This window comes from Coturnix japonica, chromosome 3 (assembly GCF_001577835.2).
Source record: "Coturnix japonica isolate 7356 chromosome 3, Coturnix japonica 2.1, whole genome shotgun sequence".
Taxonomy (NCBI): domain Eukaryota; kingdom Metazoa; phylum Chordata; class Aves; order Galliformes; family Phasianidae; genus Coturnix; species Coturnix japonica.
This window is the reverse complement of record NC_029518.1, coordinates 25,821,185-25,848,199: the sequence shown is the minus strand read 5'-3', so window position 1 is coordinate 25,848,199 and position 27,015 is coordinate 25,821,185. Positions and strand designations below refer to the sequence as shown.

Genomic DNA, 27,015 nt, shown 5'->3' with positions numbered 1-27,015 from the left:
CTTCTGTTTTAACATTGAATAACTTTTCTGATTCGAGAGTTAGCCTTGTTCAAATGACTGCTGTACATGTGACAGAGAGACTGCTGCAGAAGTGTTAAATGGAAGGTTATAGTATATAACATTGATTAATCCTCTCTATTGAAGGATGAGACTGCAAAGCTTATCCTTTAATTGTTTAAAGAGGTGCTTAAAAAGGTGATCTGCTGATCACCATTTATAATTAGCTATACATATAGAGAGATTCTACGTATATTCATATTCTATGGAGAATATTTGGTGATAGTATACTTCGATCTAGGATAATCAAATCAAGAACCAAGCTCAGGGGATTGAAACTAGACTATATTTACATGTTACCAGCTAACATGTGAAAGTATCCTCCTGCATTGCTTTTATATATTTATCACTGCATGAGGCTGCAATCCTTGATTTGGATGCCTGTACAACAGGTCAGATGCAGATCTTCTGTTAATTTTCTCATGTACTTTGAAGCACAAGGCAAAAAGCTCAGCAGATCTATACTGCTTGTTCAGGGTGGATCAGGTAGCTCAGAAGTAAAGCAGAACTCTGTATTTTTGACCAAACCAGAAGCTAAATGACTGTTGCTGAAGGATCACAGATGGTAATAGCCTACGTGTTTTGAAATGACCATGTAAGTTGGAGAGAATAATCACTTGGCTCTTTGAGTGACTGTTTTGAGAAGACAAACTAGATCATGGTGTGTATTCATCTCATTTACTGACACCAGTGGTTAGACTTTCAAAAGAGCTCAGTGTGTCTCATACATTTTTCCATTGAGATTTTCTCATGAAAAGGTCTCAAAATTGGCAAATTTTGAAGAAAACATTGAGTTTCCCAAGTGTGTCCGCATTCTTATGAAAACTGGATATTTCAAAATTTGGGATAAATCACACTGGAAACATGTGTTTATTTGTAACTGTTTCCTTCTTCCTTTTTTTTTTTTTTTTTTTTTTTGGTTTTTGTTTTTTTTTTTAATGCTGCTGTTCTTTTTCCATTTAACCATCCCTCTTCTTTCTTTTGGAAATGGAAGCTGGACGGTTTGGTGGAAGTTGATGGCAAAAGCTAAACTCTTCTTAAAATTAATTCTAATGATTGGAATTCAGGCGTGTCTTTTCAAGTACAATGAGTGATATTTACACATCACATCTATAATCCTGCTCTTGTAAGTGACAAGGTTGAAGGATAGGCTGAAGAGCAGTCTGATAAGATCACTGCATTTAGAGAGAGGATTTCCTGCATTTCCTACAAACAGCAAAAAGTTCCTTTTTATAGCATACAGTTGAACAGAAAAAGAATCATCTGGCTGAGATGTTCTCTTCAATTAATCCTCATTCTGAATGAATGCCCTTAAGGGCCTTGTATAACTTGGAGAGGCCGGGCTGGCTTTTGCATCTTTGCAGTCATAGTTTCAGATAAACATTTAGAATTGTCTTGTGCCAAATCCCTCTTACTCTTCAGGGAATATTTCCACGAGGCTACAACAGCCTGGCCATGGTTGCCTAAACTCATCTTCTCCATGTGATGAGCCTGGCCCTAAAAGATGTTGGTTAATTTTTCTGGAAATCATCTTATGCATAATTTCTCCAGGATATTGTTTAGCAGGCAAATATCCAGAAAAGAGCAAGCAGTGGCATACTAAGGGATTACCTGAAGAGAGAGAACACCCAGCTTTGAGTCCTTGGGGGTCTACATTCAGAATAAAATGAAATGTAAGGGGTGCTTTCTTTTTCTTTCCCTTTTTGTTTTTCTTTTTTTAATCTTCAAAGATAAAAATCAAACTGTCTGTAGGGGAGGCACTTCTGATTTTGAAACTTATGAAGGCATCACCCAGAGGCATTATCTGAAGAATATCTGGATGGAAGATAACATGTAGTACAGGAGGGTGGCAAGTCAGGACCAAATATGTGTTCACTTGGCACGTGATGTTTAGGCAAATGAAAGACTGTTTGATTCCCTTGGGGAACGGCTTTACCTGCATCAGTGGTGCATTGGTGTAGGAGGTAATACCCTTCCCTTGAGACGTGTTTGGGTGAAGGAATTGCGTGTTCAAGCATGCTTTGGAAAAGCCACAGATAAGATAATAAATGTTGAATCTAGAAAGGGTTGGAGACTGTGAGGGCATGAAGGTGAGCTTCTTGCTACTGGAAAGCTGTCACGTTCAGCATTGTGATTTCTCTGGTCATCTTTCTGTAGAGACTGCCTCTAGTACATAAACTGTCACATGCTTGGTGAGCTACATGCTGCTTAGCAGGAAATCATTCACATTCCTTATCTTCCACACAACAGGCTCAGGAAAAATTGTGCCAGAAAGCTTGCTCCCAGGCCTCAAGGAATAGGGCTTGACCTCTGGGTTTGGATTTTCTGGGTTTTATGTATAAAAACCAAAGTCAGCTACTTTGTAAGCATTTGCCTTCAAAAGCTTCAGGACAAAATATTAGATGGTAGTGGCTAGAAGTCCTGCTGTAGCTAAAATCCCATCCTTTTCCCACAGAAATCAGTGGTCAAATGTGCCCTGACTTCGGTACAGGAAGCTGAGGGGTGCAAAGGGAACAATTCTGCAAAGCCCTTAACTTCTGGAGAATTAAAATCCAAACCCAAGTGTTCAGTTTGGATCATACACAGGAAGAAAAACTTATTCCCAAGCAGTGAATAATGAGACTGCAGGCCAGCCTGCCTAGGGAATGTATTGGAGCAAACCAGTGCCTTAATAACAGTCCCATCTTATCTCTTACAAGAACCATCAGATGTATAACTCCATTGTATTTGTCATTATCTCTGTCTGTGTTAATGCAGGGATGTTATCTATGCTGTGGATGGTACTAGAACCGAAAGCGGTTGAATTTTCTTTAAGGTTGCTTCTCTTGGTATGGAGTCCTCTGGAAAATCATTTTTAATGTTAATGACAGTCTTGTAATAAGGCTTTGAAAAGTAACAATCTGGGAAGACTCACCTACAGATATGAGGAGTCTTTTTCTGACAAATTGACATTCTGTCTTTGAATATTTGTGGTCAGTAAGCTTAAAGTGAGACTGATTTCTGGCAAAACGTACAGGAGTTCTTATCTCTCTGCTCTGATACTTTTTCCTCTCCTCTCCTTTTTTCCTTCCCTGTTGTGAAGCAGATGGTACAGATGGTGAAGAAGAGGACTGAACATTTTAGTGGGACTTGTTTAAGGAAAGTTTTAACACTATGACCTTAGTGAGACTGTGCATCAAAAATGCTGGAGAAGAGCCATAAAATAATGTGGCACAGAATAAACTCACTGTACATGTTTTTCATACTTACATCTCCAGCTACTTTTGGTGTGTTTATCAAAACATCATGGGCTTTTGGGTTGGTCTAATGGTGGGAATGAGGACAGGGAATTATACTTATCAGGACCAGAGGAAAGCTTTGTTTTAGGTCCTCTGTCTTTAAATGTTCTTTCTTAATTAGTTCCATGGTCATAGGAAGACAGAAAAAAGATGCTGCAAAAATCCCATGCTCTCAGTGTCTAACAAAACAGGGGTAAAGGGATTCCTTTAACAGATGCTTTTGAATGGGTTGTAAATCCTTTAACTTTCCATAGACAGGACAGAGAACTTGAAGTGCTGTAGAGTATTTGCTACAGTGAGAGCAGAGTTTGAAAATCTAAAGTCTAAAATTTGGACCGAGGCAATTTTTATTGAACTTAAAATATGTTGTACCCCCCAAATCTGTTATCTTTTAATATTATTTTCTAATGTGCTTATTCAAAAGTTACTTGTGGAAGTTTAAATAACTAGAACAGGAGACTCTTATTATGGATTAACTGTCAGACAGTGCCTTAAGCTGTGAATGCATGCAGTGGTTGATACTGAATAGCTTATGTGGCTGTTAAGCAGCTCCTCAGTTCCTCTGTGCTGGCATTAGCTTACTTCCATAGGGTTGTCTGACAAGTGGTGGACAGGTGAGAGTAAACTGCAAACAGGTGTAAGAACAGAACACAAAATATTTGTTTAAAACCAGCTAAGATGAATGCGTAACACTTTGGTATATCCCAACTCAAGCTCTTCGGTCAATGGGGAAAATGTCTGCTTCTCAAGTCAGTTTTTCCCCTTATGTCTTGTTAGTATTCTCTCCAGTGTGAGTGCTGAAAACCTCTTGGAGTGGGGAGAACAGTCAGCAAACTGGACCTAGGTCATTGCTGATGGTGGAGATAGGAGTATAGGATGATGAGGGTTTAGATTTGTTGTAGTGTAGTCCATGATATTCTGCATGCACGCTGCGCTCTGGCTGTGCACGTCCAGATAGTAGCTGCTAAAGACAGAGAAGGTCCCTCAAAGTCCACAGGGAAAGGAATGCTCTGACTTTCTGTGCAGTGTGGGAACATCTTCTGCTAAATGGTGTCAGAAGCAATGATGATACCGCCCTATGTTTCTGATTTGAGGTAACTTATCTGAGCTTTTATAAGCAGCATGAGAGGTATTGTTGGGAAAAGATGGTTTAAGGGGGAGGGTGGAAGGGTAGCTGAAGCATAAAACTAATACTGACATATGGTATGTGTTGCTTTTTTGAGTTTGTGGTCAGACTTTCATGGAGTCAGGATTAGGTTGGAAACTAAATCTCTTTTTGAATACGTTCAGCCTGGCAAGAGGTCTGTGCAACACTAACCGGACATATGAACACTCTCTTGCTTCAGTGTGAGGTACTACCTCAAGTTTAGATTTAGGTTTCTGCTTCACTGTGTTGCTCACTTGTCTGGTTGACTCACTAAAGTTATCTTTACACCAAGGTACTTCCACAGCACACAAATAGCTGCCATACTCTCACAGAGTAAGGGAGCCTTCTAACAAGAAAAAAACTGGCATGTCCTTTGCATCATTTCCTGTGATAAGTGGATTCTCTTTGCTGTTTAGTAACTCATTCTCAAACTTTGGTCCTTAGAGGTACTCCTTCCAGCTTTCAGAAATGCTTTCTTTGGTTCAGAGTAGTCAGCTGAAGGCTGCAAAGAGATCTCATTTCCAAGATTTTGTCAATGTTGATTTCTCTTTATTAAATGAAAGTGACAAAATGCTTGGAAAACTGGACCCAGTCCCAGTACTAGAGCTTAATTTTTTTTTTCTTTTTTTTCTTTCTTTTTTTTTTCTTTTCTTTCACTTGGGCAATGTTATATTCCACCTCCTTTGAACAGAGATTTCTGAACTGCTCTGCAAATCACCTCACTGGAGGGCACTTCCATTATGAGAATCTTTCTGAATGCATGTGACCTAGTGGACATCGTGCAGGTATTTGATGGTTGAGATCTGCTGCCCATGTAGTTATACTAATTCAATTCAAGTGGAGTGTTACTGTAGTAACATTCCATTAAAAGCTAGAAATGTATCTTGACATATTGATACGGGTACAAAATGTGCTTTGGAGATTAAGAAGAGTTAGTGCCGCTATTAGTAGGCCCCACTAGAGATGAATTGTTTCCTTATCATGCATGACCTCTTAAAAATGTAGAAAATTTTTGTGTGTGTTTGAAATCTCAGCATGAACAGGATATTCCAAGACCTCGTGGACTCTCTCTACTGTCTAAAGAACATTTTTTTCTTGGAAAAAAAAAAAAAAAAAAAAGGATGTTCCTAAGAACTACTACCCCTAGTGACTTCTCTCTCTAGGCTTGCATTGCTTAATTTGACTTGTTTAATTCTAGGGTTATCCCAGTGGAGCTTTTTGTGATTAATAGCTGATAACAGTGTAAACCCAGTACTAAGAACATTCCCTGGGCAGCAGCCATGCTTCTTACAGGCTCCATTTGACTGATGACAGGGTATGGACAGATCAAGCACTAGGGAAGAGGTCACCCTGAAGAGTGTTTCAATAGTATGGGCTCAGTGTTTGCATTATACATCTGCTAGTTTAACTTCTTTTTGTAGATTTGGAGGTTAGGTTGCTTCTTGGTACAATTTCTTTTGTTTTAAGCATTGGCAAGCACCATTATAGGGCATTGGACCCTTTGCTTGTAATATGCATGACTATAGATTTTTTATAAAAAGCATAAAACATAAGGATTCAGTAGTATTACTGTTCTTGTCGTAAAAAATTTACTGGTCCAACATTCAGCAGTTAAAATTTAGTGACAGATTGGCAGCCTGCATTCAGATTATTCAGTTGCATAGAAGGGATTTCTGCTTGGATCTGCCATCCAGTCTAAATATGTAGTTGGCCTTCCTTTTTTTCCCTGACATCTCGCAGTTATGTTGATTATGCTGTGAGGTAGGTGCAAAGCGCTATGTGATTAAGAGTCCTTCCTTGTTCAGAGTGTTTCTTTGTGAGGCTGAGGCAGGGAAGTAGAATCAAATGCTGATACCACTCCGTGTTATTGGAAAGGTTTTGTTACTGGTTGCTATTTATATTGTACAGCAAGTAAAAATTGGAGAAACAGCAATTTAATTTGCTCTTGTGGTAGAAGATATTTTTGCATATTACACATGTCCATGCATAGCAAGGGAAGCCAGAGCCAAAATCTGAATAAGTGGTAAGAGGCAATATTAGACTTTTGACTATCTTTGTATATATACTGTCCATAAATTTAAGATGTAAAATGCAAGAAAAATGACTGGTTTAAGTAAGTTTCGAATATGTCTCCAAAGAATCAGACAAAACAAAATGCATTAGGTAATGATTTGGATAAAATTCTGTACAATTTATCATTGTAGTGCTGTACAGAACTAGAGATAAGAAGTAGTGATATTGGAATGTGTTCTGCAAAGTCATGTATTGTTTGATATAGCACTGTTTGCTGACCTAAGGGAATGAAGATGTTCCTTTGCTAATAGGGGGTAGAATTCTCTCCTGTTTGCAAACTGTAATTGAATGTTTGTCAGTGAGATGCAACTAGTTTTGGCACAGAAGTTGGAAGATACTGCCTTGTCTTTAGGCAGTCTGTTGTCTTGCTATAGATACTTAGAGGTCCAGAGATGAATGCCCAAACATCTGCTGTATGGAGCTTCTCTGTAGTCATAAAGGAAATGATTTCCCCATGAGGAAGAATGGAGTTCTTGGAAGTCCTCCCTAATTCTACTTTAGTACTTAAACTCTTTCTAATCATGAATAGGGAAAGGATGGAGTTGATAGTGACTGGCATGATGTGCAGTCTCTCATGTACCATATGCTCCAGACTACATGGTCTTAGGATCTTAGGGAAGATGAGCACATGTGAGTATTTTAGTGTAGTTCCACCCACTCACCTCCACCTCTCCTTTTGCTGCACTCTTTGTAACTTGCTATTGGCCAAAACCACCCATTGATTATACAAGTAAGGTGGCTGGCTTTAGGTAGCAGTTTTCTTTCAGGCCCTCAAAATCACTACCTATGTAATTCAGAGCTCTTGCTCTGTGGAATTTGATTTAAATGTTGATACGAACTTTTTCACCCTGACATCGTAAAACACCAGCACTGAAATCTAAAGCAGCAGGTCACAGCCCTGGAACCAGCTTTCATTGTTAGTGTACACTCTCTTTTTATAAATATTACAGCAGCCAGAAAATATATTTTATCTGGATACCACTTAAAAATACACACAGAAAACATCTCCAAATCCTTGAGCAGAGTTCTTTCCAAATATCCATTCTTCATGAAGACACATTAGGTTAAAAGTTCAACAATTTCACCAAGCTGCTGGATTAAAGTCCAAAACTACTTGCGTAATGTTGAGGTTTCAGGGCATTGAACCCAGATTATCCCTTGTCAGAATGTTGAATAAAAATAAAAATGCTGAAATAAAATACTGTATATGACCTTGTCTTAATTTCATTTTCAAGAGTGAATTTATTGTTGGTGCCAAATTGACAGCCCTGGAATCTGAGTAGCTTTAAAAACAGGTACATAAAATCAGTGACACTTTTTGTTCCCATCTGTGCCTTGACTGAGAGAAAGCATCTCTAAAATGGAGAGAACATTAAAATCTTTAAACCCGCTTCCTTTGTGATACATCTACTGACTGTCGTTTAATGAGTCAACTAAAGGAACTTTTCAACTGCCATCACAATCCATTGCATTTCAGTACAGGGAACTGAGCTGAGTACCACCGTCATTAACTATATGTTTGCAGTGACAAACAGAAATGCACTCTGGTGTTTGACTGGTGTACTGAGTAGGAAAGCAACATATCTGGAAGCTGTGTTTTGCAAGTGGCATTGCTAAACAGCGGTTCTAAAGAGATTCTGCACCACCTAGGGAAAACACGTAAAAGTCCATGTGTTATCTATGTAGGATTTCTCCCCAGTTATACCTTGTTGCTCTTTTTAGCAAGAAAACTTGAGGGAAAATTCACCAGTGCAAGTATTTGCCTCTCAGTAGCGAAGAATGCACTTGTACACCTGTGTCTGTGGCTGCCTGTCAGTGGTTATAATCAAGGCATATTTCCAGTCAAGTCAAGCTTTGATGTCCTGTATTGGCCCTGAACGCAGTGTGCTAGAATGGAAATCAATTTTTGTACTCTGTGATGACATCGGACCAGGGCTGAAACATTCTTCTGCTAATTGTCTTAAAAGAAAACAACATTTTACATGGAAATGAGCTGGAGTTTGGGAAGATGTAATTGGACCTTTACCATTTGTTTGTTTTTCTTGGAGCACACTGGCAGTTCTTACAAATTATTTCTCTCTCAACAGAGGCACTCTAATATCCTCAGCTGCTTATTTTGTCTGGAAAATTCAGGCACCCAGGATAATGATGACAACAACAGCAACATTTTGACTCCCAAATCCCCTGGCAAAATAGTTACATCATGTCTGGAAATAATTGGGCAATGACAGAATGGAAAAATTACAATGACTGAAACAAGACAGGGACACTCTAACTAATGGGATTTTGTGTGTTCTTTCTTCTGAAGGTGGTGGAACATAATGCTGCAGAGAAATTCTGAATTGATAATCTTGTGACTTAAATCCAAATCTTCCCAATTGAAATACTGCAGAGATCTCTAGTTCTTAAGTCAAATTTTTATGCTAATCAACCCTAGTTGTATTTCTGATCTTTTGGAATAGAGGAATGAGTGGGACAGTTTATTCTCCAGATCAGTCTGTCCTTGAGGTAATCAAAAACTTGACCTTGAGGTCAAGTTCTCTGAGATCTGGTCTTATGGGTAGAACTGGAAGCCGTTTCTGATTAGGAACAGTTTCAGACTGATAACATTAAAGGCATTTGATTTTATAAGATCTGAAAAAGTCATATAAGTTCGTCTTACTGTAGAGGAGATTAGTCTTCTGCCTTGGAACTGAAGGAGCAGTGCTGGATCTAACCTCAGTGAATATGTCTGTTTGCCTGTTGTCATCACAGGCAAGCATCACTATGAATTTGTTATTTCAAATATTCCTTATCTTGCATTCCATTTTCTAAGGCATTGCTCCCTTGCCTCTTCTTGAAATTGCATCACTGTAGTACCCAGCACCAAAGGAGAGTGAGAGAAGCTGAGTAAAGTGTTTCAGGTTGTAGATTTGTCTTGAAATTTATGGCCTTAATACTAAAGCTTATTCTGTGGAGGTTCTGAAAACAAGTTTTTTAGCACCTGCACATTATGTAGTACTATAATTCTGCTTGGCACTGTACAATAACTGAGAGAGGATTTTTGCTGCTTGAGGTGAACAAAATAGGTACAAGAAGTCATTCTGAGTCTGAAAGTTGTCATGAAAGAAAGTAAGGGTATTCCAGTTGAAATGGTGGGAAAAATGGAAAAAAGCCAACAAAGCTGACAGTCAGGAAAATTGGTCTTATTAGTAGCTCAGATTTTCTTATAAGAGAGAAGGAAATGGAGATATTTGCGGATGCTTCTGAAACTGTAATACTGCACTGCTAAAAGTTAATAAAAGAGACGAGGAAAGAAAGACTGGCTCTAGAATGATGCATTCAAACCAGAAAGATTGCTTGTATACAAGGTTATGCAGTCCCATTGGATCCACCACCTAAAAATAGCAGAAAGTTTCACACAGGAAGAATGAGGTGCTTCCCTAAGTATGGAATTGATAAATTAGGATGGGAACCTGTGATATAATAAGCACTAAATAAAATGTATTTTTGCCTCCAAAGTTACTGTTCAGTCAGGAATCACTGCCTCTCCTCGTAGCCAAATATCTTGTACACTAAGACACTGAGATGAAGAAGAATACGTGCATGCTGCATAAATACTTAAGTTGTTAATTTTAATTGTTTGGTCTGCAGCTTAGAGTGCAGTGGAGTCGCATCAGACTCCATGCTACAGATGTGTGGATTTACTTGCATCTAAGTTTGATGCAAAGTTTTAGGTTTAGTCATGATATCTAAGGGAATAGGTTGGTTTTGACCCTAGAAAATGTCATGTGGTGTCAAACATAAAATAAGCTAATAAAGTTGTGAAAACACCTTCTCATTGGGGAAAAGAAGGAATGGATTTTTCAATCACCTCAATCAGGTGTAGAGAATTACTGTCTGTACTTGATTAAATGATGGAAAGAATGTGTAAAGATTAAAAAATGATATATAGCTGAATTGATGGTATTTATTAACTACTTCATTTTATCATTGCTTTGGGTTTTGAATCTTGATTTGACTGTATTCTTTTAAAACTGTCTTTCTTGTGAAGGTAGATAAAATGGTTTGGAAGGAACCTGTTGGCATTTGTTTTGGGACTTTTTTTTTGTTTTGTTATATCCTGCTCCGTTCCCAGAACACAGGGAGACTCAAACTAATCTTTCCGATGTGAAAGAGAGTTCTTTGTAGCTTTTATTTGTATGTGTGTGTTAGTCAGATAGAGGTGAAAAGTAGGGCACCATTGGATTTTTGTGGGCATAAGCAGACTAATATTAGTGATTGTTAGTCATACAACATATCCTGAGCACCTTTAGGAACTAAAAAATAAACAGATTTTAGAAAGACACATTATACTAGGTATGTTTATAGACATAGTTATGTCTGACAGCCTTCAAATAGTACTTACTTTTTCATCCATGTGTAATGGGATATTTTGAAATTCTCATCTACCTTAATTTTGATGGGATATTGTGTCAGAAAAATGGAAAGTAATAGACCGGGAGCTTGTGCCATGAAGCAGCCTGGCAAATAGGTGAAATTGAGTGGAGTGGGATGCCTGGGCTGGCTTGCAAAGTTCTTATTTCACCTTGACATCTGTACCCTTGTTTTAATGTGTTTTCTTAGGGGAAAATCTATGAACTGGCTTTAAAACAGTGAGTGGCAAGCTGTGTTCTCCCCTCTGAAGGAAACCTTGAGCAGATGCTAAGCCTCAAACGGATTGTGCTCATGGCCATTGCTACACAAAGTGTCTCTTCCTTTCTAGGTTTTCATTCCCTGTGATTAATCTATTTTATTCCTGTTCGATGCAGTATGTGAGTAGTGCATACTGGAAGGGCTATTCTCCTTCCTGAAAGAATGGCTTTAACTTAGTGGATTTTAAGTAGTTAATGATTTTGTTGCTGTTTGGTGTCCTAGAAGCCAGGAAGCTCCATGCTGCATTGGGAAAAACAAGTTGCAGATAGACCAAATGGGTTGCTTGCACACACTTCCCTCCACTGCCCCTCAGCTCTGCAGTTGCCCCTATATTACACATGACATCTGTCACATTGCATGTGACAGGCATGACAATTTGCATGGGCAATTCCCATGGTAACTGAAACATGCCATGAAGCTCATTAGTTTTGCCATCAGTGTACTGGAGAAGCAGTGCTGTCCAGGGAACTGACTATAAGACTACTGTTTAGCTTTGCCCAGTGTGTTCATTTTGCTGATTTTGAGCATGATGCTTATTTTCTTGGTTTCACCATCCAGTAAGAGAAGATGAGGGTAGCTATTATAATACCACAAAGTTCTGATGGTTTATTAAATAGTTGAGTAATGTAGAGATTTAATTTGGATTGGGAGTGTTGGTATTGATTTCTGTTCCAAGTTCAGATTCAGGTTTCTTTCTTCTGCACAAAATCATGGAATGATTTGGGTTGGAAGGCACCTTTAAGGTCATCTAGTTCCAAGCCCCTGCTATAGGCAGGGACACTTACCACAAGACCACATTGCTCCAAGCCCAGCCTGGCTTTGAATGCCTCCAGGGAGGGGGCATCCCCAACTTTGCTGGGCAAACTGTTCCAGCAGTCTCATCACTTTCACAGTAAAGAATTTCTTCCTTATGTCTAGTCTAAATCTATGCTCTTTCAGTTTAAAGCTGTTTCCCCTTGTCTGTTGCTTCATGCCCTTATAAACAGTTTCTCCCTGGCATTCCAGTAGGCCTCCTACTGGAAAGACGCTGTAAGGTCCCCTCAGAGTCTTCTCCAGGCTGAAGAGCCCCAACTCTTTTAGCCTGTCCTTGTAGAAAAGTCACTCCAGCCCTCTTATTATCTTTGTGGCTCTCCTCTGGACCTGCTCTAACAGTTCCATGTCCTTGCACTGGGGAGTCAAGAACTGGATGCAGTAATCCAAGTTGCATTGCACAGGAGCAGAATAGAGAGGCAGAATTGCCTCCCTCGACCTGCTGGTTACGCTTCTCTTGATGCAACCCAGGATATAGTTGGCCTTCTGGGCTGCAGGCGTGCATTGCTTTCTCATCTTGAGTTTTTCATCAATCAATGCCTACAAATCCTTCTTCTCAGGGCTGCTATCAAACTATTCTCTGCCTGAGCTGCATTTGTGCTTGGGATTGCCCTGACACAGGTGCAGGACCTTGCACTTGGCCTTGTTGAACTTAATGAGGTTGGCATTTGCCCACCTCTCAAACCTGTCCAGGTCTCTCTGGATGGCATCCCTTCCCTCTAGCATGTCAACTGCACTACTTAGCTTGGTGTTGTCTGCAAACTTGCAGAGGGTTCACTCAATCCCTTTGTCCGTGTCACCTACAAAAATGATAAATAATACTGGTTCCAGCACTGATCCTTACAGAACACCCCTTGTCATCAGTCTCCATGTGGACACTGAGCTGTTGACTGTGTGAGCTCAAGCATCCAGCCAGTTCCTTATCCAGCAAGTGGTCCATCCATCAAATCCATTTTTGGCAACCAGGACATTATGTGGGAGTGTCAAACACTTTGTAAGTCCAGGTAGATGACAGTATTTACTCTTCATTTATCCGCTGACAGTGTAACTCCATTGTAAAAGGCCACCAAGTTTGTCAGGCATGGCCTGCCCTTAATGAAGCAGTGTCAGTTACCACCAATTACCTCACATTTATTTTCTATGTGACACTGCATCCAATTTATACATTTCTCCCTTGTGTGGAGAGAGATACAGATCTACTGGGGAAACAGAAGTAATTAGTTGGTTTTTTTTTTTATTATTTTTCCTTTCTCATTTCATCTGTTAGAAGAAAACAGTGGGTACAGTGATTCTGTGGCATATATGCAGTCCAGTGCTTAGTGCTTCCCACCTAGATGAGAGCTTGGCCTGCAATTACTGACATTTTTTATCTGTTGATCTGGAAGAGACTCATCAGTGGTTTCTGTTAATGCTTCCTTGTGTTGCAAACTGGGTTTGCAGATGTGTGTGTGTTTAGTTAACACACAGAGTCTTCTTTCTTCTGTTTTCCCAAAAATGGTGGATGCAAATGTTTTTGGTTTTCTTTCCTACTTTAGTTTTAGTTGTGCCCTTCTCTGTGGAAAAGAATGGAGAAGAAAGCAAGCTAAAGGCTATGATAACCAGCTCTCCTGCACAGGAGGAATACTGGCAGAGCAGTCATTCCTTTTTGAACATTGTCTTTTCAGGATATTTTTGCATGGAAAATGTAGTTTTTGAGAGAAAACAAAGAAAGGAATAAGACTGAAAAAACAATTCAGAATGTGCAATTGAAAGAGGATCCTTGCGTGCAGTCAGCAGAGATCCCATTCCATGTGGCTAACCCCTCAGATAAGACTTGAAAAAATTGCATTAGCTTAATTATGTTTGGTCACTGGGCCAAGTGGTTTAGAAATGAAGATGCACACCCTGTCAGAGGAAGAGGACGTTGTTATAATTAGACCTTGGGCAAAGCTCCAGACTGTGACTCCTGACCTGAGTCGAACCACAAATAAGGCTGGGAAGCAGGAGGGGACTCACTGTGAGGCAAGGATGGGCTGTTGAAATGACAGCAAGTTCTTTGTGTTGTGTAAAAGGGTAAGACAGTGCAACTGAGAAGAGCTCTGGGAGAGAGTTGTTGTGTTTAATAGTGGGATTCCTTCCAAAGAGAGATTTCCCACTGATTCTCACAGGAGGTGTTTAGAAATATATAATTACACGTGTTTATGTCATCTTTACAATTGCCTTATTTATAAAAAGTTGAATGCTAATAGATCTTTCTGTAGGAAAAGAAAAATACAAAAAATACTGTTAGTTTTCAGAGTTTAAAAAATAATTTCTGTGATAGCTTGGTTATCATTTACTGCTATGAGAAATGGAAGATGTTTGTTTCTTTTGCTTTTCCCTTCTTTTTCATCTTCTTTTTCATTTTATTTTTTCTTTTGGATGCAAGTTTTCCTTTCCCAGATTTGATTCTTGAAAAAGAAAAGATGAAAGAAAGAGGAAAAAGTTGTTTGGAGGCCATCAGAAAATGTTAATTTTCTACAAAACTACACCCACAAATAAAAATCAAGAAGATGCAGTCAGTTCTTAAATAGGAAGAATAGTAAATAATATAATTATTTCTTAATGTTAAATAGCATAACCAGTTATTTTAAGCAAATATTTTTCATCATTTTCTGATTGGCTTGAGGAGGACAGTCCTCCCACCTAGGAATATATATTCACGCATTCATTTCTTAAATGATTCAATTCTAAAGGAGCTATGCTAGATTTCTTCCTTGCTGTTCTCAATTTTTTGTATTTCAAATTCTTCTAAATTCCATAACCTATATAGAATTGTAGTGTTGTATTGGTACAGATGGGACATGCTACCCCTCTGTGTCAGCATGAATTTCCTGCATGCTTTTTAGAAATGGACCTGGAAGATGCTAGTGTTGGAGTACAGTGGAATGCTTCAGAGTTTCTTTTGTGAAATCCTTTAAGAACTCAGACTCTCAAATCTGTTCCTCTGAGAGGAAATGGATATTGCATACAATATTGTGCTAGAACTGGGGACACTTTGCTTTTTCTCAGTCTATCAGTGTCAAAGACCAGGTTTCACAGTCATCTGGCATTTGGCATCTCTTAGTGAGAATCCAGTAATATAATGGATGTGCTTTTAAAGCTGGTATGAATGATGCTGCCCTGTAGAGTCCTGGTAAGACATACTACCCATTTCAAAGCTGGCATGGAGAGCAAAGGAAAGTGCAGGCTGGAGAACAGTGCTTGATACCATCTAATGCGGATTTCAGCTCTATGAGAGTGCATAAAAAAAGGCACAAAGGGAGTTAGTTTCAGCACAGAGTAGGGCATGTGTGTCCTGCCAAGTCCATTGGGCCACAGGGATGAAGGTTTGAGTGGTTTGAGATTATTTTTTGTTTGCTTGTTTGTTTGTTTTTCTCCTAAGCAAGCATGCTCAGATTTCTTTACGTTTTTCTTGGAGAACTTCTGGATGAATGCAGTATGCATAAAGTCCTACTATGCAATTGCTGACCTAAAGGTGCTTTTCCTAGCACAGCCACTTAGACTCTGTGAGAGCTCAAAGCAGCCTTGTTCTGGCAAGCAAACAGGCCAAAGTGTTGTGGGGCAGGTTAGGGCAGCAGCTGCTCTGATGACAAAGCGCAGCTGTGTTGCTGCTGCTATAGCATCCAGCATCCTGTGGTTCAGTTCACCTGCCACCTTCCTCATTTCCCTACTTTAGTGCCCAGGGAGCTGGACTTTGCAAAAGCCTTTAATTATTTACTCTCTAAGGATATAGTTTATTCTGCAGATTAAGTGCAAAAGTGAAGTCCTTAAAAAATATAACACAAATAAGCCCCTGAGCTGTCAAACAACAAGTCCCTTAAAAGGGCAAAATATGCAGCTCTCTACGGGCTGCACAGATCCCTCCTTTCAAACTACTGGCAGGAGGCTTCCTGTTTGGATGGGCTGCTCACAAACGGTGTTGTGTGGTGAAATCAGTCACTTTCCAACTCCTCCTTCAAGCCTCCTTTTGCTTCCCTTTACTCTCCTGATACCAAAGCCCTTCAAGCCTGGGTCCCGTCAAGATTGGATCTGGCAGATCAAATGTAAATCTGAAAGCATGCATTAGCACTGTACAGTTTCTCTCCACTGGATACATAAAGCAGCCCAAGCTGCTTGAAAACATGATAAACTGGATGGTCCTACTGCAATAGTCCTGGCCATAAAGGGATAAGTGAATGTTTGGCTGTCTGCCTCCAGAGTGGTGAAAAAAAGCAATTTTTTTTGTTGCTTTTGTGTTATTGTTGCAGTTGGCTTTTTTGTTTGTTTGTTTGTTTGTTGTTTGTTTTGTTTTTCTTCATCAAATGATATATCTTTGGAGGATTCTTCTGTTTCTTCTGGGTAAATACTCCAGTTTATACTTCGGTTCCTCTGCTGTAATAGTGAGCAATAGGCCAAAACTGGCATTCAGCATTGGCTGCTAATCATTACTAATAAATCTAACTGCTAGAAAGTCACACAATGAGTTTGTAAAACCTTTTCAGAAACTTTAGGAGAAGTTGATCCTATGTTGTCACTGAACAGTGTTAATGCTTGGCCACCTTGTCTTGCTTGAATGCTTATTTTCCTCTTTGTATATCAAATCCTTCTGTTCTATTTCTGCTGTTACATATGATGATGTCCATTGTAACTGTAGAAAGCTGTACATATCCAGTGGAGTCTCGCTTATGTTTTTTTCCCCCTACCTTTCTTCTTCCTGCAGAACATGATCAGAAGATAGCATCGTACATGATGATCATGGCCCCCAGGAAGAGGAATCGTCATGCGCTGGGATTTCTTTGCTGCTTTGGGGGTAGTGACCTCCCTGAAATCAACCTCAAGGACAACAACCCTCTCCAATTCCTTGAGTTTACTGTCCCAATACCACCAACAGATGAGCTCAATGCCAGGTTCTCTGAACTTGTGGTAAGTTCCTGCTTGCACTCTGATATGTCTTAGAGGGTGGATGAACTTCACTGTTGAAAGGAGTAAAATAATAAGAATGGGAGGTTTAATGAGGTTAAAAGGTTTTTGCTTGTCTTAGCATGTCTTCACAGTTCTGTATCAGTGAAAATGGCTATGTAGAGTTTGGGTATGCAATTGGAGGTGAACCTATGGTTAACCATAGTGAGTAAAATATGGACAGGTATATTTTCAGAACCATGGTCTGACTACCTAACATGGGATCCTATTCAAACAGTGGTCAAAAGCACATCCTAGGAAAGAATGTAAGCTGCAGCTGTAGAGAGTGGCTCTTTGCTGAATACTCTGCCACTAATAATTTGCACCTTAAGGATTTCCTTGGCCAAAGTTACTCTCTGTGTACATTTTAAATTGGTATTGATTTATTTTCTGTTAATTCTTTCTGTTTTCCCTAGAACCCGTGGAATTGTTTTTCATTTGCAGTGTTCTGTGACAGGTGTGTGGGAAGGAGACAGCAGAACTTGCAGCAGTTTCAGGAGGAATAAGGCATGCAGTAGAAAGAAGAGTATACTTGCTTCTAACTCAGAGATAGGGAATTTCCTCTTATGGAGGTGGTTCACAAAATCTCAGTCTATATTTAAGTTTTTATTTGATGTGAGACTATTTGAATTCCTTTTAGAAGGTGCAGCTGGTTGACTGTGGAGTATTCTGCTTGGAGACAGATCTCTTTCAGGAGTCAGAGTGTAATCTGCTCTGCTGTTTGCTTATTTCTGGATGCTGCTTAAGAATTGGTTTTCACATAAAAAGCTTTAATTATTGCATGAAAGTTAATCTCTATCCAGTATCAAGATCCACTGAAACATTAAATCCAACTTTCTTGAAGATGTTAGCAACAGAAATAATTTGCTTCTGAACTTGGCTTTGTATAACATAAACCTGTTCACTTTTGGGTCCTACCAAGAGACTTGTTTGATTTTGCTGCTGGGCTTTTGCTTACTGAGAAAGGTATCAAGCTCTGTGAGGAGTTTGAGAGTTTGTGGCAATATTTAGGGTGCTTTCAGGTTTTTGCTTTATGCTTGGTGAGCATCTCTTTTCAATGTCCTTGTGGCAAAATAGCTGTCCTAAGGAAGTCTATTAAACAGTAAGATTTAGAATGTTTTAGGTGAAACACTTAATGACAAGTCTACATGATGATCTGCAAAAAACTTTTGGCCCTAGAAGTTTGTGAGTTATTAGTCTATGCTATAACTTATTAGATGTGCTGACAGCCTGTAACTGGCATATATATTTCAAACAAATGAAGCCCTTGAAATAAAAATGGATCAAATCCTTAATTCCTGTACTTAATGATAGTTTGCTGTTCATCGTTATGTGAGAAGTGAGCTGAGAGAGAAAAGTGCTACTTTTCAGAAGAATGATCATATATACCACATTTTGTAAAGCCCTCAGATAGGATGATGATATGTGCACATAGGAGCTCCTGTGTGGGCAGGTAACGTTAGATTAGTAAAGGCTTTAGGAGTGGTAGAACCTAAAAAAGAAATTGGTTTGGCAGAATGCAGAATTTGCCCAGCAGGGATGGTTTGCCTACAAGCCCAGATTAATGCACGTTCTATGAGACACTGAAATAAAACAGGCTACATTTGTATTGACAGCTCAGATGAGATTTTAATTGGATTAGAAAGATTGAGTCTGTAAATGGGCCAGTGTAAGTCAGCGACCTGGAAGTGCCCGAGAGGGCTCTGTGCTGCGTACCAGCCTCCCCACTGCTTATCTGTCAGGGTCTAGTCTGGTGCATTTGTACTATATAAAAACCAGATTTAAGTGTAAAGCCTTTTGACCCAAATCCCCAAGTGAAATGATGACACCAACATCATCTGAGATCTGCAGTGAGAAAAGCATTTGTGTTAGCTCCCTGAAGCAGGCCCAGAGGATATATTCTCATCTTGCCATCTGGTCTACGAAGGGTATAATGAAACATATTGGTCTGTTTGAATGAATTTTTAAAAGCCCTATTTTCCCCTTGTTGCAGTTAAAATCTGGGACGTTGTCCTATATAGGAGTTAATGACAAGAAGAGCTAAGGCTAGCTGTTCTGGATAAACCTTTCTTGTGATGAATTTTCCAGTCTAGTAAATACTCATTATGCTTGCACTTGCCTTTTGGAGAAAAACTGATGTTTTGCGGGTCTTTTCTTGCTCATGTGATCTTTAAATTAGCATTATAAAAATAAAGTTGGAATTGTCCATTTTGCAAAAGGAGAAGACTGAGGAATTGAGAATATTTTGAGAACCTTTATTTGTGATGGGGTCACAAACTCCTCTAGAACTGGTAAACTTGTTTGTGTAGAAACCAGGCTGAGCTATGCACGCCTATATATGCTGCTCTGTTTGCGGGGTACTGAGTGGTGACAGCTGCTTAATTGGACTCTGACCAAGACAGTGGTTGTCAAGTGACAAGATGATGCTGATCTCAGCTAAAATGTCTGTTCTCAATGCTGCTTTACCAGAAAAATAGTTCTAGCATAGATCTGAGACATTTGTTTAGCTACACAGATTTAGATGCACAAGAAATAAAGAAAACAACTGCTTGTGACTCCAAGCTTTGCCCATCAAAGGGCCATTTTCAGCTTCCAACAAAAAGGGAAAAACAGATGGCCTGAGAATCACTGCTTCAATGAATGGGTCAGGAAGAGAAGCTTTACACAGTAGGAGGGTTGTGTGGAGTGGTCCTATGCATATCTCATAAATTGTAAAACTGTCAAGGGTGTTCCAAGCAGCCTTGCTTCTCCTTTTTCCCTCAGTCTCTCTTCATAGCTGGCAATATGTACACTACCATGTAGTAAAGTGCTGCTGCAGTTGGTGGTCTATTCAGCAAGTGCCAAGCTGGTTTTGTGCCTGCTGGCAAAAATGGCTGTGCTAAGCACATGTGTTTTTCCTTGCACAGATTTATTGAATGAACAGGAACTGCAGAATAATCTGAAAGAATTACTGTAAAGTGATTTTTTTTTTTAAAAATCCCCCCTCTCCCTCCCCTCCCCCCCCCCCCCCCTTTTTTTTTTTTTCCCCACGAAACAGTTTCTCCAAGTCCTTCCTCAAATCAGTGTTCTGGCCACAGTAGATTCCTTTTGTTCAGTATTATGAGTCCTGGACTCTTCTTGTTGGTTAGGGTAGTGAGCAGCATAAGTAAAGATTCTGCCATCTATATCTCTTTTAAGCCACCAAGTGGATCCTAAAAGTGAACTCAGACTAGGCCAAGGGTAGCTTAAATACTGAAAATTCAGGGAAAGCATAACATATATAAGCAATGCTAGCACAGAGGAAAGGGCAGTGTAATGAGCTTGTGCTTTTGTTGTGTCTCTTTATTTATTTTATTCATATCTCTGTTGAGATGGTCATGGTGCTTGAGAAGGTAGAGTTGAGCTCTGTTTATTTTAGGAAGGAAGGTCTGAGAGGAAAAAGCAGAGTTGTTGTTTTAAGCTGCCCTTTTCAAAGCTGATCATATTATGCATGCTACAGCAAACTTGAACGATAATATCCTTATCCGGGTTGCTGATGCCACATTAGATTCTTACACAGGGAAAGATTTAAGAAATGTTTGCATTTATCCCCTCTTAGTCATTGGAGCATTTTGGCATTAGATTTAAGTCGGATGTTGTCTGGATTCTACTGTCATGATTGGTTTCTCTTATACTGCATTTAAACTTGTGTTGTTTTTGTGGTTGTTTGTTTGCTTGTTTTTTTCAGAGCCCCTAAATAAGAATCTCTGTTTACTTAAAAGATTCATAAGAGAGTGAAAAGAGTTGTTCATTCACCTCTGAGCACAAGAGGCTATTGCACACCCAATATCTTTACTAATTATCTCAGGACAGAGAAAAAATAATTGGTGGGGTTGAAGAGTAAAAGTTTATGATATAATTGATGAAGTGACCTGAAACAGGAGTTTTGGGAAAGTTCTGTTCTGTGTTCACTCTGTGATATCTGTCCACATCTATTCCTTCTCTGCCTTCACAGAGAGAAAAACTTGGTGATTGTAGTCCTTCTTCCCAGAGAAGGGAAATTTGGGGGGAAAGAGAAAAAGGAAGTTTTACTTAGAAAAAGATTAAGGTGCAGCAGGGAATTATCTGAGAATTTAACTCATTTTGTCAGAGAAAGCAAAACAGTTTCTGAGCAATGCATCCACGTGACATGCTAGAAAACACATTTTCATCAAGAGCCATGGGGAGATGGGATCCAAATGTAAATAATTGTAGAAGCAATTCCCATTGCATACAGCTGACATGGAAGTAGCAACTTTGTTTCATTCTTAGCTCTCACTGGCAAATCGCTTAATGTAATGAATATGGCATACATCAGATTAAAACAAGGCTTCACCACATTGAATAAGTGCTCCTGTATATCACCAAGCCCACTCAAGCTTGCCAAGTCATAGCTATGGTAGTGTTTGTGGGGCCCCTCTGGCTCTGTAACCTGCAAGAGTATTTATTGGGTAAAAAAGTGAAAGAACTGCCTCTGTTGTGAATATAGATTGTCCTACACATTAGTCTATTTTGTAGGCATAAGAGAGAGGGCATCAGCTGAGTCTCTCTTGTTGACAGACGTGGAGAACAAAGTTGTTCCCCAGAAGTAGTAGGGAGAAACTGAGGAAGATGTGCATGGCTGCCTGTCTTTTGGCTTCAACATGAAGCACCACCTTTTCAAAAAAGTATCCTCTATGTCTGAAGCTTCTTTAGTCACTAGTTTTGCACTGAAAGTTTGTGGCTTAGAAATACATGCATAGGCCCTTACTTCAAACCCAGAACATGTGTTGTATATTGATCACAGTACTTAATCACATTTAAATTCAGGCATGTTGCCAAGATTTGAGTATTTCAGTTTCACTCAGTCTTCTGAGTCATTTTAGTCACTTCCTGGATTTTTTTTAATACAGGGATTTAATTTGTGTCACTTTGTCTGGCATGTAAATCTTAGTTTCGGACTTTATACCTCTGACAGGCCTGTGACTTTGAATTGCTGATCAATGCGGATTTTTCTGAAACCATACTGCTTCTGTGTTATAATTCCCAGTATTTTCTTTTTTTTTTTTCTTTCTTAGTTTTTATTATTATTACCTGTGGGCATCCCGTCTGGTTTTTTTTTTTTTTTTTTTTTTTTTTTTTTTTTTTTTTGGTAATCCATGACTATATCTAATCAAGTCAGAAATGCAATCAAGATCTGGAGAGATCCCTCATTTTTATTTGCATGTGATGAGTTCTGACTTCAGCTAGTTTGTTGTTGTCAAATTAACATGCATTCAAATGCACTTGTGTTTTAATATAGTCATAGCATAATTAATGAGTAAGATTTCTGAAGCTATGAGGAGACCAAGACTTGGGAAACAAAAGCTATGTCTAGTATCGCAGTCTGGTTATACACATGGATGGTTGTGTGTTTTTTGTTTTTTTTGGTTTTTTTTTTTTTTTTAAAATTAATTGCACATACCCAGGATCTATCTCTTTCCCTCTCTCATTTTTTCCACTTTTCTTCCTGCTCTTCAAATGACTTTTCATAATGTCAGGTCTGCTTTACACATACCCTGTATGCAGTACACGTGTACAGCTTTGCAAAGTTATTATGGTCTTAATACAAAACCTTACTATACCTCATGTGGCAGAGATAACTTTGCCTTTCACACTCACCTATGTATGGAGTGATGTGGTAAGGATAGGCTTGTGGCACTGCATGCAGAACCCACATCTTTTTCTCCTCAGGCATCCTTCCAAGTAGATGCAGCTGGCTGGCAGCTCTCTGCTCCTTGAGCAGCTGTGTGAGGAGCAGCAGTTTCTGTACTTCAAATGTTTTGAGATCCAGGTGTGGTGAGAGAAGTTAGAGATGGGAGCCAGAAAATTGCAGCTCACACTCCATGTGCAGAAATCAATGAGGTTGTGTAAACAATTGCAAGTGCAGATGTGGATTGATGTGTTGAAATTTAGTTGTGAAGGACCTGGGGGTGTTACCAAAGTACATGTGTATTTACAAGGATTTTTTACAGGGGTACATTGCTTTAAAGATCTTGTTGCTTTACTGTGAGACTTATGGACAGATCCTTACCTGGTATAGAACAGTTCAGTTCCACTGAAAACAGCAGTGGAGTCACATCATTCTACTTTGCCTTAGATTAGGTTTGTGTGGTATTTTATGTATCCATGGGGACTGCTGGTTGCTGAGTGTCCCAAGGAAAGCATACCAACTGCCTTCCTGAAAGGTGGGGAAGACTGTGGTCATGGTGGGAGTGTTTGAAGGGAATGTTCAGACACTTACTTTGTGTATGTTCTGGGTGTGATTTGCTTACAGTTGCTGAAAAAGGCCTACTTACTAAATTACACATTTGTTACAGGATAACCTTGATGTTACCTCATTGAGAAAATGCATAGTAGCTATTCTAGGGCATGAGAAAAGCAGTGCAGGATGTTGAAAGCATGGCAGAGATGCAGCTCAGGATGCAAAAAGCAAGGAAAATCCAGATCCTAGCACTAAGGTATTGACATGCTACGAAGTCTATCTTATGCCTTCCCTCTACTGAATGCTTGGAAACTCTCATGATATGCTGTCCCTTTAAGCCATGGGTGGATGTATTTACTGTGGAAAATGTCAGACTGGAGCACTGAGTCATGCAAACAACATGATGGCTGGATTGTATCTGGACAGGAGATTGTGATAAGGAGGGATAATGTTTTCTGAAACAGTGAAGGAAAAGAAAAAGTAAATGTGGTGCTGAAGGGAGAGCAGAGTGCAAGGATAGAGGTGTCATGGCACAGATGTTGGGCCAAAATGGTCTTCTTGCTGTGCTTATAGGAGACAGAGCTTGTTTGTTGACGCAGGAAGACTGAATGACAGATATCTGTTTTTCTGCAGCTCGTAAAAAGTATCAGCTATGAGATGTAGGAGATATGATTTGTTACTTAGTTTGATTTTAGCAACGTAGGGAGAGCTAGATCTCTGTGATGATGAAAACCTTGTTGAATTTATAACAAAATTACTATGTAAATGTAACAATTGAAATTTTCCAGTAAGGAGGAAGGTTTGTCAAAGAAGACTGCATCCAAGTGTTTTGTAGGACAGCAGTTATCCTCTACTGAGATAAAGTATAGCTCGGGTATAGACAAAACTTAGCAAAACTTAGTTGAATGAAGAAATAGATAACAGTAAAGTTAATGTATTTCATGTGTTGATTCAAATTAGTTTATGTATTTGTTCATCAAGTAGCAATTTATATCAGATATAATAGATAATCAATCAGTGTATACTGTAGCCTGAAGGAGAATTGAGGGGAAAGGTTTACAAATATGCCATGCCTCTGTGCTCTAGGTTTTTTTTATCATTCAGGATATTATCATTACCTGTCAAAGTAACATGGGATGATTATTTCAGTGTGGAAAAGAAAGACATGAGTTTCCTTCCTTGCTATGTGCCTGCCTGTTCTGCAGGATAGGGGAGATGCCACAGGTGTGGCTGAGTGAATAGCATAGCACCTTTTTAGGGTATGAAGTTTTCAGGTCCACGTTTTCCAGGCATTTTCCTCTGCATTCAATGAGGGGAAGATTTTTGAGTCACTAAATGTAGGTAATGAGAGGCTCTTCAGCTCATTGCTACACCACCTGATAGGAACAGCATGACATGCAGGCATCAGAAGATGCTTTTTCTCTCAGTCATCCTAACAGGCTGTATCTGCAGCTGCTGTCTTTGACATGCATAGTTTCAGTGGAAATACAGACAGGTGCCTTCCACCTGGAACACCACTTACACATGGCTTTGAATGCTGGATGTTGCTTCTGTATGTGGAAGTCTGTAAACTTGCTGGGAAGAAAACTTTGGGAGTGCTGCTCTTTTTTTTCTCTTTATCTATTTTTTCCCCCCAGAGTTCTATTTGTAAGTCCCTCTGCAAATGTGAACAACTTATTTCATGCATTTATGAGTTTACTTCCCCAATGAAGCAGGGATTTGTAATACTTAAACAAGTTTTAATACAGAACTGTAGCCAAATTGAAAAGGTGCTGAAAAAGTGGAGCAGATGGAGGTCATGGGAAGTACACAAACCTTCCAGTGGCAAAATTAATTTTATCTGAAGGTCTTGGGAACAAGTCTCTGCTAGTTCTTTTCATAGACCTTGCCCTGCTCTTATCTGCCTTTCTTATTTTCAGGTAGAATCTGATATGGAAATCCGTAGCCTTCCTGGGCAAGCTCTCCTTTCTTTCACGTGTAGGCCCAGTGCTGTGTGCCAAAGGGCCCTATCCAGTATCCGTATGTTCTAGGCATGTCTATGTTAAAAACACGTAAGGTTACCTTTCTTTTTTGCAGTTTCCCGTGATTTGTTAGCCACAGAAAGGGAGGGGCTGACCAGACTAATTACTCAAACATCTTTTGAAAAGAATTTAGCAGCGTGCACAATGTTAAGCAATAGTTTACTAGGTGGAAGTTTGGAGAGTAACTTCTCTAAAGGAAATTACAAGGGAAAGCAGATTGTAGTTTCCCAATCTGGAAGTTGTCCAGGGAGTTCCCTGAGTCATGGAAAATCCATTGGGATTGCTTTAGTGGCTGTGTTTCAGCATTACATCTTGTATAGAGAGCAACAGCTGGATGAATTTGTTGGTTGGTGTAAAGTTGTTGGCTTCTACAACAACAGTGGGAGAGAAATGTTGGATTACAAATGCTTAACCAAATAAAAACAATTTGTAATCACAATTAGGGGACAAATTTAGTCTGTGAGGCAAATGCTCATCCCTCTCATTCCTTTTGTTGTATTTTACAAATGTTTCACATAATTTCATACTTAGAAGTATTTAGAGGAAAAAAGTTTTAGCTATTTTCTTAAGCCTGGTGATGTCAGTGCAGTAGTTGCTGCTCTGATTATCAGAGTATTTGAGCAATGAGACAAGGCAGGGTGTGAGTAAGCAACCAAATACACTGACATGCCTTCGATTCAGTGTTTGGCTATGAAAATACTTAGTTTGTTAAGAAAAATATTGTGGAATTGCCCTCCACCTTACCCCAGAGGAGATGAGAGATGCAGAGATGCATCATATGTGGGTGTTCTTATAGTGAATCTGGACAGATTAGTAGTAAATACAGCTCATCTTCATGTACTGAAGTAGAAAGCATCAATTTGCGAAAAGCGGGACTCTGGTCTGGTCTGTAGGCAGTTGAAGGGAACTGTTACATGCTGTCTAGTGAGAACAGATGATTGGTCTCTGTTAGAATTTAAAGTTGAGATAAAGGTTGATATTTTGCACTTGGGTAAAACAGGTTAACTTGATTCTGTTTAATGGAGTTAGGGATGCACTACTAAATCTGAAGTAATTATTCTGAGAGCAAGAGAAGAACTAAACCCAGCTCCTAGTTTCCTTTCTACCTGTCTAAAATGGAGCTAAAGCCAGAAATTATGTTGATTTATTGGAGCTTCTTTTGGTTTACCCCTCTGTATAAGAGCTGAAATTGAGCACGTGTCTGAGCACCACAAACAAAACATGATAAGATGTGAATTTTGCACATGACTTTCTCCTTCCCTTTTACGTAATACTTTATCAGAAATTTAAATGTCAGCCAATCTGTGACTTAACCATGTTTTCCTGCATAGGGACATATGGCAAATAGGTTATATACAAGAGGATGAAGCTGGGAGGAATGGGTGGCACTGACACCCCCTGGAAATTCAGCATGCCTCTGGCACAGAGCCACAACAGTGATTCCCAGCCCACATTTTGTGGGTTGAGCCAGCAGGACTGTGCTTGGGCAGGAAACAATCAGAGAGGTGTGTGCCTGTGTGCTTTGGCACAGTTCAAGCTGTGAATTGCTCCAGTATAGGAACGTCCTCTGAACTCATTAGTATTAAAGCAGAACAGAAGAGACTTTGTAGAGAGGGAGAGGGTGGGGAAGCCGGAAAGGTAGCAGTTTAGACAGACATCTCCTAATAATCTTTCCTGCACTGACCTTCCCGTATGGGGTCTCGTGTAAAGGACCTTGGCATGAAAACTAACCCCTTGCTCTGGGAAGGGAGAGGGAGTGGGAAAGTGAAGGGAGGA

General features: G+C 39.5%; 1 protein-coding gene across 7 annotated transcripts in view; it reads left to right on the top strand.

Annotated features, from left to right (window-relative positions):
- DAAM2 (dishevelled associated activator of morphogenesis 2) overlaps positions 1 to 27,015 on the top strand; it is a 191,013-nt gene that overhangs the window by 69,491 nt on the left and 94,507 nt on the right. For all 7 annotated transcript variants that reach the window (XM_015857503.2, XM_015857505.2, XM_015857499.2 and 4 more), the window contains one exon: positions 16,760 to 16,962. In XM_015857503.2, coding sequence (XP_015712989.1) covers positions 16,786 to 16,962 — 177 coding nt within the window. In that variant the 5' untranslated portion in view covers positions 16,760 to 16,785. The remainder of the gene's footprint in view (positions 1 to 16,759; positions 16,963 to 27,015) is intronic.